Source organism: Carassius auratus, unplaced genomic scaffold, assembly GCF_003368295.1.
Source record: "Carassius auratus strain Wakin unplaced genomic scaffold, ASM336829v1 scaf_tig00024100, whole genome shotgun sequence".
NCBI lineage: Eukaryota > Metazoa > Chordata > Actinopteri > Cypriniformes > Cyprinidae > Carassius > Carassius auratus.
The window spans coordinates 1-12,988 of record NW_020525317.1 but is presented as its reverse complement, the minus strand read 5'-3'; the positions used below and the strand labels follow the sequence as shown (position 1 = coordinate 12,988).

The 12,988-nt window shown below is 41.9% G+C and overlaps 1 protein-coding gene across 1 annotated transcript in view; it reads left to right on the top strand.

Moving 5' to 3' along the window:
• The window catches only part of LOC113078054 (netrin-G1-like), a 41,852-nt gene extending 40,514 nt beyond the window's left edge, over positions 1–1,338 (top strand). Inside the window, exon 2 of the mRNA XM_026250329.1 lies at positions 942–1,338. Coding sequence (XP_026106114.1) covers positions 942–1,209 — 268 coding nt within the window. The 3' untranslated portion in view covers positions 1,210–1,338. The remainder of the gene's footprint in view (positions 1–941) is intronic.
• The last annotated feature ends 11,650 nt before the right edge of the window (positions 1,339–12,988 follow it).

Sequence of the window (12,988 nt, the reverse complement as noted above, 5' to 3'; positions counted from 1 at the left end):
CGTGTGATCATGAATCTTGAAAGTGAAAGTAAAGAATATATTGAAGTAACGTATATTTCGCTCCAATCTCACATCTATAGGGGTTCCAATTTTTAAAAGTGCCTTATGATCAGTTGATGATCTTTCATGATCTCATTCTAATCGATGGAATGTTATGTTAATAAGTGCCATCATTCGGTTATGTTTATTATATTAATATGTTTCAGCACATTACAATCATTATCTGGCTTGAGTTAAGGTAGCCATATCATCTTCTAAATTAACAGTTCATCATACAGATTGAAAGCGTGAATACCATCTCTCTCCCTCTCTCTCTCTTTTTATGGGTGTTTGTGCGTGCATATATGGAGGGGTGCAATTTTCAAATAATAATCAAATAATACCCAGTGATTTTCAAATATGACTTTTGCTTGGAATGCCCATTCCTAACAAAAACATTTACACTGCCTCTTAAAGGATTAAAGACATTCACAAGTGCTTCAGGATTTATTAATATTAAATAGAATATATAGCAAAGATTCTGTAAATGATCAAAGTCTGCAGCATATATGGCAAATATACAGCACTTCATTTTTTTATATTATATTATTTTACTGTTTTCTTTCTCTCATTGAATGTGTGACGAGTATGTAATTATTTATTTTCCAGTAGGATAATTATAAATAACCTATCTTTCGAGAGGAAAGAAACAACAAAAATAAATGATGTGGATTTTGCAGAATCCATGTGCAAGGCTTTGAAGTCACTCTCTGGAAGCTTCAGAATACCTCCACATGCATGCATGTTTACTTGAAATGCAAATGATTTACAAGGTCACTCTGGTCTCTAAGTGTTGGTTCAATTTTTTCTCCCTCATGGGTGTAATTGAACTCCACGATTGAAAATACACAAGGGTATATGTTTTATTTCTTATTCCTTTTTTTTTTTTTTCAACATGACAGGTGCAAGTGCAACCTTCATGCCAACAGCTGCATCTATGACAAAGAGAGACTGACTTGCGAGTGTGAGCACAACACTACGGGGCCTGACTGTGGCCGCTGTAAGAGGAATTATCAGGCAAGAGCTTGGAGTGCAGGATCCTATCTCCCCATCCCCAAGGGCACAGCAAATATCTGTGAGTACAGACAGACTCTCACACACACACACGTACACAAACTTTCCCATTACACTTACTGGAAAGAACAATATGGGCTCTGTGTTTGTGGATAACAAGGCTCACATGTCCTTTTATTCTGATCATAAACCATCTCTCTTACTGCTGTCCTACGTTTCACAATGCACTCATGGTGTCTCCCCGGAAGCCATTACCCTACTTCCAGTTTAAAACTAGGTCCCCACAGGAACTCTGACACTGAACAGTACAGTCACTTTTAAACTTCTAAGAAAGGCTATCAAACATTACACATTACTAACTAAACCCTTGTTTTTGTGTACTGCTCTGAGATAGTGATTAAGTCCAAAAAGCGGTGGTAATTAGATACACACTGGTATCCTTTATATAAAAAAAAAAAAAAAAATATATATATATATATATATATATATATATATATATATATATATATATATATATATATATATATATATATATTCCAAACTATGTTACCAAAGTGCACTGTTAGTATTTGTAACAGATATGCAGGTCAGCGATTCATGGGTTAAATTCTGTTTTATAAATTCAGACTGTTGGTACTAAATGCCAGCCTGGCTGGACTTAAACTATTTACGATGCCCATGCGAGCTTCAAAGAAGAAACGAAAACCCCCAACCCAAATTCTTCCAACACTGGAGACAAAGGAACTTTTCGTATAAGTTCCTTACTTTCATTTTATTATTAATATGTATTTTAATTATGTTTATGGATTGCATAAAATGGTTAATCCTTGTTATGTGAAGAGTATAAGTTGCAAGCTTATACTTTAGGAAATGTCTTTCCTCACTTTAACTTCCTCAAAGAGAGCCATGTCTCTGCAACCCCCACTTTTGCAGGTCGTAAAGTTTACGACCACACTGGAGAGGAGAGAAGCCAAATCTTCTCCCCAATGCATTCTATGGAATGAATTTGTTACCTGTTAGTTTTTATGCTGTATAAATGTATTACGTATTCCCTTTTGGTACATTTAGATGTTTCCCAACATCTGCAGTGTTATCATGTGTTAAGCAAATCTTTCAGATGTAGAATTACACATATTTAATGTAACTTCATGTTTTGATCACATATACCTATTATGTTTAGTCTTGTTCTAATCGTCATGCTTTGACAGACCCATTTATCTAGAGCAAAGTAATGAAAAATGTATTTAATCTGGAATAATGAACTTGCTTTAATATTCCTGATGAAATCGGACAGGCCCTAAATCATCAGGGGTTTGTCTCAACCGAGACAAAGGAACTTTCCCTCCGCTTCAGATCGCGGACATTCATTGGATGCTCCCTCGAAAATGGGCGTGAACTATTTTAAGCTATAAGAATTGACCAAACAAGGTCCACCCTCCTCTTTTTGCTCTTCTTCCTCTTCCCCGTTCTCGGATACGCTGCTCTCCAACGTTTTTTCCGCGCGGCCATAGGCCGCGCTCCCAGCGCGAACCCCCTCAGCACAGGGGCTGAGAGGAAAAGCCATTTTAATGGCTCCTTTGGAAGCTTTCGTTTCGTTCGCTTTCTTTTCTTTTCTTTACTAAGTTTATTAAACTATTCGCCTCTCCCACGCAAGGAAGACGAATTCTGGAACAATGTTTGTTGAACCTTTCAAATACCGCGCGAGGACAGAACAAAGGACCACGTGCTCCACGCTCACGCCAAGCGCAGCGTGCACGCGCGTCACATGGCCTCCGTTTCATGGCACATGGCTGTTTCAACGCGCAAAGTTCACAAGCTCGACGCCGATCTCACGCCACACTCACATGGGACACCTTTTGCAAGTATCACTTTCTCTATGGAGATTTAAATGCTGCTTTAAAGTGTTGTTATGATCTGATTTGTTGTTGGCTTCTAAAAGTTACTGACTATGATTTTCATACCTGAGCTCCTTATGTGATTCCATTCTATTTTCTCTCTCTCTCTCTCTCTCTCTCTCTCTTTCTCTCTCTTTTATTTGGATTCGTTATGTATTGTATAAAGCTTATTGTCTGTATTTTCGTACGCATATTTTACTCTGTGTGATTTGTAGTTTGATGTATTACTAGTTGAATTATTAAAACTCATATATAAAATGATTGGCTTTGGACTCCACCCCACTCACATTACGAGTCACTGAAATGTTTTGGTCTTTAGCTACAAGCTCTAAATTTAGAAACTAAATTTATCATAAGGATAGGATAATATTTTCATGGCCAGAGAATACTTTTCCTTGAATTATAAGGCGTGATAACTTTATTGAAAATTGATAGGTCTATAGTGGTGTGCTGGACATACCACGGTTTTGATCTGCAATAATTTACAGTAAGAGATATCACAATAATTGATATGAAGAATGTAATATTGACATATTAATGAGTAAATTACAGTGCCCTGTGATTTAGTATTGGTATTGGCAATTGAGCTATTTTTCATAATCAATAAAATTAAATGTAACTGTCATCTGAGATATATATTAATCAAATTCTTGATTAATTATTCAAATTCCCTATATATCATTTGAGTTAATTACTATGTAAAACTCAATGTTGTTACATTTTGGTGGAGAATGCGGGCATTTCAAACTTTGTTTTGTGAGCAATCAATCTGTGTATATGGTTTTTAATAATTTCTGCACGTGCGCTATGAAATTATGTAACGTTACTTGTGAGATAAGTCGCAAGACGCGAACTCACTCCTAACTGACTGAGGCAAAAAGCTGGTCAGTAAGCACCTAGGTATTTATAGAAACTTAACAGTATAGTCACTGTTAATTTTAATGAAAGTAATCTGCAGTATAATGTTAAAAGTATCCTGTTAAGAAAGACCAAAATCTTTTTACAGTGAAAACATTTTAATATGAATAATTAAAAGATAAAGAAATCTTTTAATAGTTGCAACATGTAAATCTGAACCTGAGCGATGTTCCTCTGATTCAGTTAAAAAGGCCTTGCTTATTAGATATCGTTATTGAATTCGTGGTAAACCACAATAATATTCAAAAATAAAACGATAAAAACTCCTGGTCTAAAATTGGCTTAGCTACCCGATTTTTAAACCTAAAACATTTAAATCATAAGTGCTATTTTGATAAATGTTTATTGGAGTCAACAGTTGGAAAATTCCTGTTTTTATTACAATTGTGTTTTGGAAGTGAACGGATCCTTCTTCAACCTATGTTAATATAGCACCTCAGAAATTAAAACTTTCTGTTTGTTACTTGTGATTTTTGATGCAGAAAATCAGCCTGACAAACGATCAGATAAATTCTAAGTCATATTGAAATTGTAATTCCTCTATCTAAACACTAGAGGGAACGTGTGGGTTAGAAATTTCAGGGTACGCCCTGCTTTCTGATTCCAGTTTACATGAGTGCAAAGCTGCCCACCTGTGGCCATTTCAGATAATGCACTCTGATTGCTAATTTATAATCCCCTGTGATGTATATTTGAATTGGATGTCTAAATTCTCGATAAATATTTGCATTTACAGCTTTGCTCGTGCGAATATTATTACAGGGAAACAAAAGAATGTTCCCTGCCTTTGACTGTTTACATTTACTTTGAGTTTGTTTCAAACATGATTTGAATTAAAATGTAATTGTTAATAGTGGAAATCTAGATGTTTCAGGTCAACCACTGATTGACCTACTTAGAAGGTAAGCCATCTAGTGGCAGTCTCCTGTTAAATCGACTAACAGACCTCTGTCTTTTCCTTTCTGTTTGAAACTGCATGTCTACTTTTACCCCTTTTGATTAATCTCACCCTGTTTGATTAATTTCATGATCATTAATGATAACTTACAAGCTATCAATGGTTATTATAGGATATTATTCCGATTTTCCTTTTAATTCTTACATGCTTATTTTAAATTTTGATTTAAACCAGTTTTGAATTTCTAATTTGAATTAAGTTTTCTGCTCAGCAGGTTAAAGACAGAGAAGCAGTACTTACCCCCACCTTGTGGTGAAAACCAGCTACTCCTTCTCCCTTGTTTCATTACTGTTTTTTTATTTGATGTTTATTATTTTGCTTCTCTCTTTTGACTTAGGTTATTTTGATAATTACCATTATTATCATAAATTCCTTTGTTTTGTTTTATCATGATTAGGTAAAGCTGTTACCTTTCCTCTCTACATATAGTTACTCAATTGATGTTAAACAAACCAAACCTTAATTAACTTTAAGTTTCCTTTGTTCATCCTTTGTGTATTTAATTGTAGAACTCCCTTGGTGATTGGACAGTCATCTCAGGTTTCCAGTGAGCAAGGCTGCCCGATCGGTGTTACCGATACTGGCTGCGAGTGAAACTCGGTCCCTCTTGTCTCAAGAGACATCAGCAATTTTGGCACTCCAAAGGTTGTGCTAAAAGTCACAAGCCGTGCTGTCCTGCGACACGCCAGAGTAACACAGGACCGGGGACACTGCGGTTCAGTGTTTGGGGAGCACCGGGGAGGTTGACCAAGCCACTGGTTCCCACCTGAATGACTTCAATTCAACCAGGTGAACCAAAAGTGATAAAACCTATCCACTTATTATAAGCCACAGAATATTAGATATTCCCCCGGATATATTTTAAGTGTTCTGACCCTTTTGCTTCTTTAAGCCACACCATATTTCTAGGTTTCCTACCCAGATAGCCCACTCACCTGTTGGCCCTATCTTAAAACCTAGCAGTAGGCTTAGGCCTCCTTATTCTCACTAACACGTTGTGTTTCTATTGTTTTCATCTCATTTCAAGTGTTGTGTTTCACTTTGATCTTTTTCTACCACCTGTTCTGTTGTGATTTGTTTCTTTCATTTCACATAGAGACAGTAACCTGGGAGCCACCAACGAAGTTAAATAGTAGAGCGACCACCAGCAGCCGGTGTCATCACACGACCCGCTAGGCTACTGCCTGTCAAATCTCCATTTCAGGTCCTTCGTTGACCCAAGTTAATTGGCTACTTAACTGTCTGACTGTTTGCATCAGTCAGCCCCAAAATTCTCATAAACGGCACAGCCCGTATGAATATAGCTCGTTAAACGTAGAACGAACTTGCATTGGTCTTTTTGTGTGTGTGTGCTGTGCTTCTCTCACCGACAGAGAATCAGGATGTTCCAGGCATCCAGTCCAGCAGTCCACGGGGGCCACCTCTCGACATGGTTGAAAGCAGTGACGACCCCCTTCCTGCCCAAGGATGCCATTAACCTGCAGCACCCAGAGCAACTAGACACCGAGCTAGATGAACTGATGGCACGCGATCCAAACCAAAGCGACTACTACAGAGAACTCGCCAGGATCTTCGGAAGCCTAGTTCACATTCTCGTCACCCAGGCACGGCTCAGTGAACGGAGCAACATCGCGGAGGAGGCCTGGAAGGACCAGGCCCCAACCCAGAGTCATCTTGATCAGCTCCTCCTCGAGACCCAGAACCAGCGCGAGAAAGAGGACGACACAGATCCAGAGCTACGGACAGGAGTTGAAAGACTTCACAATGCCCTGCAAGATCTTCGCCTCGACACAGATCAAAGAGAACAGCTGGAGAGAGAAGCCAGGAAAGACCTCACCAAAAAACTCCAGCAAGGTGACGCTCTCCTAAAAAGAGCAGAGACTGAATTGAAAGAAAGAGTCTATAAAACCTGGGCCTGCAAAACACACTTGCAAGCGGCCCAAGCTAAATTCAACAAGCTTACTCTGCAGAGAGACAAGCTCCAAGATGAACTTTACACTGCTCACACAGAACTGAGACAATTTCACAGATTACAGAGTGGCTGGATCGGAGAAACGCACACCACAAAATTTCTCCCGGGCCGCCACTCCAACCCTTTCAGCCAAGAACCCAGAGCTGGAAAAGGGGGTGTAATCTCCCTTCTAAGGAAATCACCAGCCAGCTTGCAAGAACATCTGTCAACAACGGAGGGAAGAGAACCCTTCCAGAGAACGCATGTCACCAAACCCTGCACTGCTCACAGAGAACTTCACAAGCTAGCCAGAAGCATCTCTACATTCAATCCAGATCCTGCAGGAGGACATGACGTTCATGCTTCTTTACAAGCCATTGACTTTCATTTGCAAACTGTCGCTAACGTGACAGATGTGAACACATTGTACCTGTTAAAAATCACGTCCAGCCGTGATGTGCATTGCTTTCTGGATCGTCAACCAGAGACTGTCAAAGCGTACTACCAGCAACTGCTACAGACTTTGATTCTTGAATTCTCTGATCCAAACTCAGATCATGGGCTCCTTATTGCTATGGACCTCAAACAGGGCCGATTGGAAAACCCACAGACTTTCTGTAGTCAGCTACGAAACACCTACTTCGGAGCATGCAACGAACCAGGTATGGAACAGGATTTCAACTTAAAAACTCTGTTCCTCCCAAACCTACATGCCAGTTGGAGTTTTCATCTCAGAGTCCCAGCGTGTCCCCGTAACAGGACTACACAAGAGTTACGGAACTTAGCCCACAAAGCTTGCACCAAGCAAAAGACGATTTGTGAAAAGACTGTGAAATACCCCAAAGTCTCTGTCTCTGAGCACTGCTTGGAGTTAACCCTAGATGGCGCCCTACAACACCACAGTCACAGACATCTTTACAGAGAGTCAATACCATTCCAAGCCAGCAGAGGGCAACACAGTGCAGCCACGTCTGAGACAGCAGAGATCCTGAGGGTGCTGAAAGATCTTCTTCACATGAATACTCGCAAGGAAGATGAGCCAAGCACCCAGAACACTGCCCGAGCTCCACAGTCAACAGCTACAGCTAACTGAACGAGACAGCACAGGTCCTCACACCAGGTACCACAAACACAAGGTACCAGAAAATGCTGTTTTGACTACCTGCCTTCGCAGCGAGCTACACAAGACCGGTCCTCATCACCCACCGATCGTCCCACCTGCCCTAATGCCAACATTCCTGGGCAGCCCTGTCAAAAAGGGGGTGGGCCGAAAAGGAGTCAACAGGGAAGACCTGATCGACACAGGATTAAACCTGACGGTGATCTCATCTTACCTTTTCAAAGACTCCAATTTGAAGCTAAGAGACAAGATCGAACTCTTACACCTCAAACTTATGAACTGAATGTACAGGTGTACAGACAGGATGACATCCAGTTTGAACAGGTTGTTTCCATTCACCTGACATTCGTTCCGATGAGTCTAATACATCCCATGTATGTCCCACCAATGAACACTCATACATTGCTCATCGACAAAGACCTGCTAGAACACTTTGACCCTTTTCTGAACTTCAAACAGCTAAAAGACTTTGCTCAAGTGCGAGAACCTCTTTCTCTCCAGCCACACAGGTTGCTAGAGCCAGACTGTCAGGTCGCAGAGGTCACGGGAACTCCCACAGAGCCAGACGGTCAGGTCACAGAGGTCACGGGAACCCCAGCAGCCAGCCATGAGTACAACGCCCTAACAACAGGCCCAAGTTCAAGCCTCTGTACCTTAGTCAACAAACAGGGTACGGTGGTACCAGCTTACACCAAAGGGGTCGCTGTTCGACTCAACCTGCAAGGTGGTCAAACCTTACACCACACGCTGGGTTTCTTCCAATCCTCACCTGAATGTGTGGAACTCGGACTCACACTTGCAAACAAGCATGTCAAACACCAACACCTGTTCCAGCAATGTGATAACATCACAAAAACACACAATGTGATCGTGTACTGGAAGAAGGAAAAAGGACACTCAAAGTTACCAAGTCTAGACGAGGACTTTAAAGATCACACTGACACCCTTGCCAAAACTGGCACACTAAACAACATTCTGTGGTCACTCCCAACCCACCCACCCACATTCAAGGTTGAAGTGATTACACACAGCACAAGAACTTTACTAGCTAAACTGCCTACCTCAGAATCGCTTACGCAGGCTCCGTTGTCTACACAGACCAACACAGCGGACATGCGGGCTTCTGAAACCTTGATAATGACTTTGTTTTACCACCTCTCAGACCCCTCCATCCACCCTGGCAACCAGTCTACAGTCACTGACAACCAAAGCCCCAGACCACTGCATGATACACAAACCATGCTGCGTGCACAGAACAATATTGTGGGTTGTGCACCGTCTGACATCACAATGCCAGGGCGTGTAATGCCACGGAGCAAAAGGGGGATACTGCCAATATATTTCCATGACGCAGCATGTGCTGCACCACGCAGCACCAGAGCCACTGACACAACACTGAGGCAAGCGTCATGCCAGCAGCAAGATGTGGCAAAACATGGGCGAGGGCGAGCTAAACCCAGTCGCCGCCCACGAAGCAAAGAGACTGTCCTGTCCAACCAAAGACAGGCCTTGTTTGTTTCTTTCTCCCCTTTCTCTCTCTCTCTCCCTATTATCTGTACCAGGATGCTGCTGTGGTTTGCCGTGCTGTGCTGTCAGCCAAAGAGAGGACAGCTGCCACCGAGAAAACCGCTGAGACTCCTGACTACCGATGACAGGGCACACTACCCCAGCACTGTAACCGAATACAGCTGTACAAGGTTCCGATGGAGAGAGGACTCCCTCACTCACACTGAGGCCGATGTCAAACACCTGTTCAGCCAACATGAGAAAGTGACGGTTACACAAATGGAGTTAGGTGGACACCACCACCGCTCCAAACAGTTCCCGGGAGCTTTGCTTAGAGCCGCTGCTGCCGCCAGAATGTTTAACATTGTTATGTCCAGTGTCAATGCAGCGAACCAGACTGTAAACTCCTTGAAACCACTGTTTACTGCCTTCCAGAAGGACTTTACCCAGACTCAGCTGTTAACAGCATTAACAACAGCCATGCTGTGGGAGGTTAGCTCCTCCAAAGACAGCCTAACCACGAGTAAAACCCCACCATACATGATACCCTTAAGCCTTGTGTTAACTGTGCTGTCTTACGCCATCACCATGCCAGCTGACCTGCTACAAATACACCTGGCCAACTCTCTGAATAGCGCCTTCCTACGGCACGTAAACCCCAAACAGAGAGAAGTGAACGTGCCCCTGAACCAACTCATCAGCGAGTCAAGCCAAGTCTACAGACCTAAAGACATTGTCAGTGTCAGGATGTGGAAGAGCAACACCCACACCAAAACACACATTCCAAATGTGGTGGCCTACCACGAAAGCGACACACAGCTGTACCTGGCCCCAAACATGCACATGTGTACTTTAACCAAAAACATTCATTATCTCTGCCTTAGCAAACCCTTCCTCAGACACAACTCTGAAGGAATCTGCGAGCTGCAACCCTGGGTCAGCGATACGCGCTGCCCTGCTGAAGCCAAGCCTCGTACACAAGTCACAGAAACGCAAGCAGAGATTGTGGGTAACAGATGGCTCGTCAACACTCCTGTGCGCTCAGCTATGCTGACCTACGACCAGCATGACACCGCCACCCGTGCCAACCTGCTGGACCAAGTACTGAAAGGTACCACCCAACACATTGACATTACTCCTGTCGATACAGCCCTCCAAGCACTGTCTCGACAGCCCATTCTGAACCAGTCATCTGCGGTCCTAGCCTGGACTGCTGCCGACACTGCACGGTGCATCTCCACCGTCATTGGTCCCGCCCTGACTCTTGGCGTGACCTTCATCCTATACAGGATACTCAACGAGATGCAAACCTCTACAGCCAAACTCACGACAACTGTGGCTGGAGGTCCCCGATGGAATCCCCGGAAAGGGGGTGCCAAGTCAAAGACAACACCGAACCTCATCAAGGGGAGTCCTCAGCTTCAGGAACCACCTGCCATCATGACCCACCTGCTACATGACCATCACGATTCACCTTTCATCTGCCCATCCTGATGATTGCCGTCCGATGATGTCCACACAGGGACTTCATCTGACGAAAGGGGGAGATGTAACAGATATGCAGGTCAGCGATTCATGGGTTAAATTCTGTTTTATAAATTCAGACTGTTGGTACTAAATGCCAGCCTGGCTGGACTTAAACTATTTACGATGGCCCATGCGAGCTTCAAAGAAGAACGAAAACCCCCAACCCAAATTCTTCCAACACTGGAGACAAGGAACTTTTCGTATAAGTTCCTTACTTTCATTTATTATTAATATGTATTTTAATTATGTTTATGGATTGCATAAAATGGTTAATCCTTGTTATGTGAAGAGTATAAGTTGCAAGCTTATACTTTAGGAAATGTCTTTCCTCACTTTAACTTCCTCAAAGAGAGCCATGTCTCTGCAACCCCCACTTTTGCAGGTCGTAAAGTTACGACCACACTGGAGAGGAGAGAAGCCAAATCTTCTCCCCAATGCATTCTATGGAATGAATTTGTTACCTGTTAGTTTTTATGCTGGTATAAATGTATTACGTATTCCCTTTTGGTACATTTAGATGTTTCCCAACATCTGCAGTGTTATCATGTGTTAAGCAAATCTTTCAGATGTAGAATTACACATATTTAATGTAACTTCATGTTTTGATCACATATACCTATTATGTTTAGTCTTGTTTCTAATCGTCATGCTTTGACAGACCCATTTATCTAGAGCAAAGTAATGAAAAATGTATTTAATCTGGAATAATGAACTTGCTTTAATATTCCTGATGAAATCGGACAGGCCCTAAATCATCAGGGGTTTGTCTCAACCGAGACAAAGGAACTTTCCCTCCGCTTCAGATCGCGGACATTCATTGGATGCTCCCTCGAAAATGGGCGTGAACTATTTTAAGCTATAAGAATTGACCAAACAAGGTCCACCCTCCTCTTTTTGCTCTTCTTCCTCTTCCCCCGTTCTCGGATACGCTGCTCTCCAACGTTTTTTCCGCGCGGCCATAGGCCGCGCTCCCAGCGCGAACCCCCTCAGCACAGGGGCTGAGAGGAAAAGCCATTTTAATGGCTCCTTTGGAAGCTTTCGTTTCGTTCGCTTTCTTTTCTTTTCTTTACTAAGTTTATTAAACTATTCGCCTCTCCCACGCAAGGAAGACGAATTCTGGAACAATGTTTGTTGAACCTTTCAAATACCGCGCGAGGACAGAACAAAGGACCACGTGCTCCACGCTCACGCCAAGCGCAGCGTGCACGCGCGTCACATGGCCTCCGTTTCATGGCACATGGCTGTTTCAACGCGCAAAGTTCACAAGCTCGACGCCGATCTCACGCCACACTCACATGGGACACCTTTGCAAGTATCACTTTCTCTATGGAGATTTAAATGCTGCTTTAAAGTGTTGTTATGATCTGATTTGTTGTTGGCTTCTAAAAGGTTTACTGACTATGATTTTCATACCTGAGCTCCTTATGTGATTCCATTCTATTTTCTCTCTCTCTCTCTCTCTCTCTCTCTCTTTTCTCTCTCTTTTATTTGGATTCGTTATGTATTGTATAAAGCTTATTGTCTGTATTTTCGTACGCATATTTTACTCTGTGTGATTTGTAGTTTGATGTATTACTAGTTGAATTATTAAACTCATATATAAAATGATTGGCTTTGGACTCCACCCCACTCACATTACGAGTCACTGAAATGTTTTGGTCTTTAGCTACAAGCTCTAAATTTAGAAACTAAATTTATCATAAGGATAGGATAATATTTCATGGCCAGAGAATACTTTTCCTTGAATATAAGGCGTGATAACTTTATTGAAAATTGATAGGTCTATAGTGGTGTGCTGGACATACCCACGGTTTTGATCTGCAATAATTTACAGTAAGAGATATCACAATAATTGATATGAAGAATGTAATATTGACATATTAATGAGTAAATTACAGTGCCCTGTGATTAGTATTGTATTGGCAATTGAGCTATTTTTCATAATCAATAAAATTAAATGTAACTGTATCATCTGAGATATATATTAATCAAATTCTGATTAATTATTCAAATTCCCTATATATCATTTGAGTTAATTACTATGTAAAACTCATTGTTGT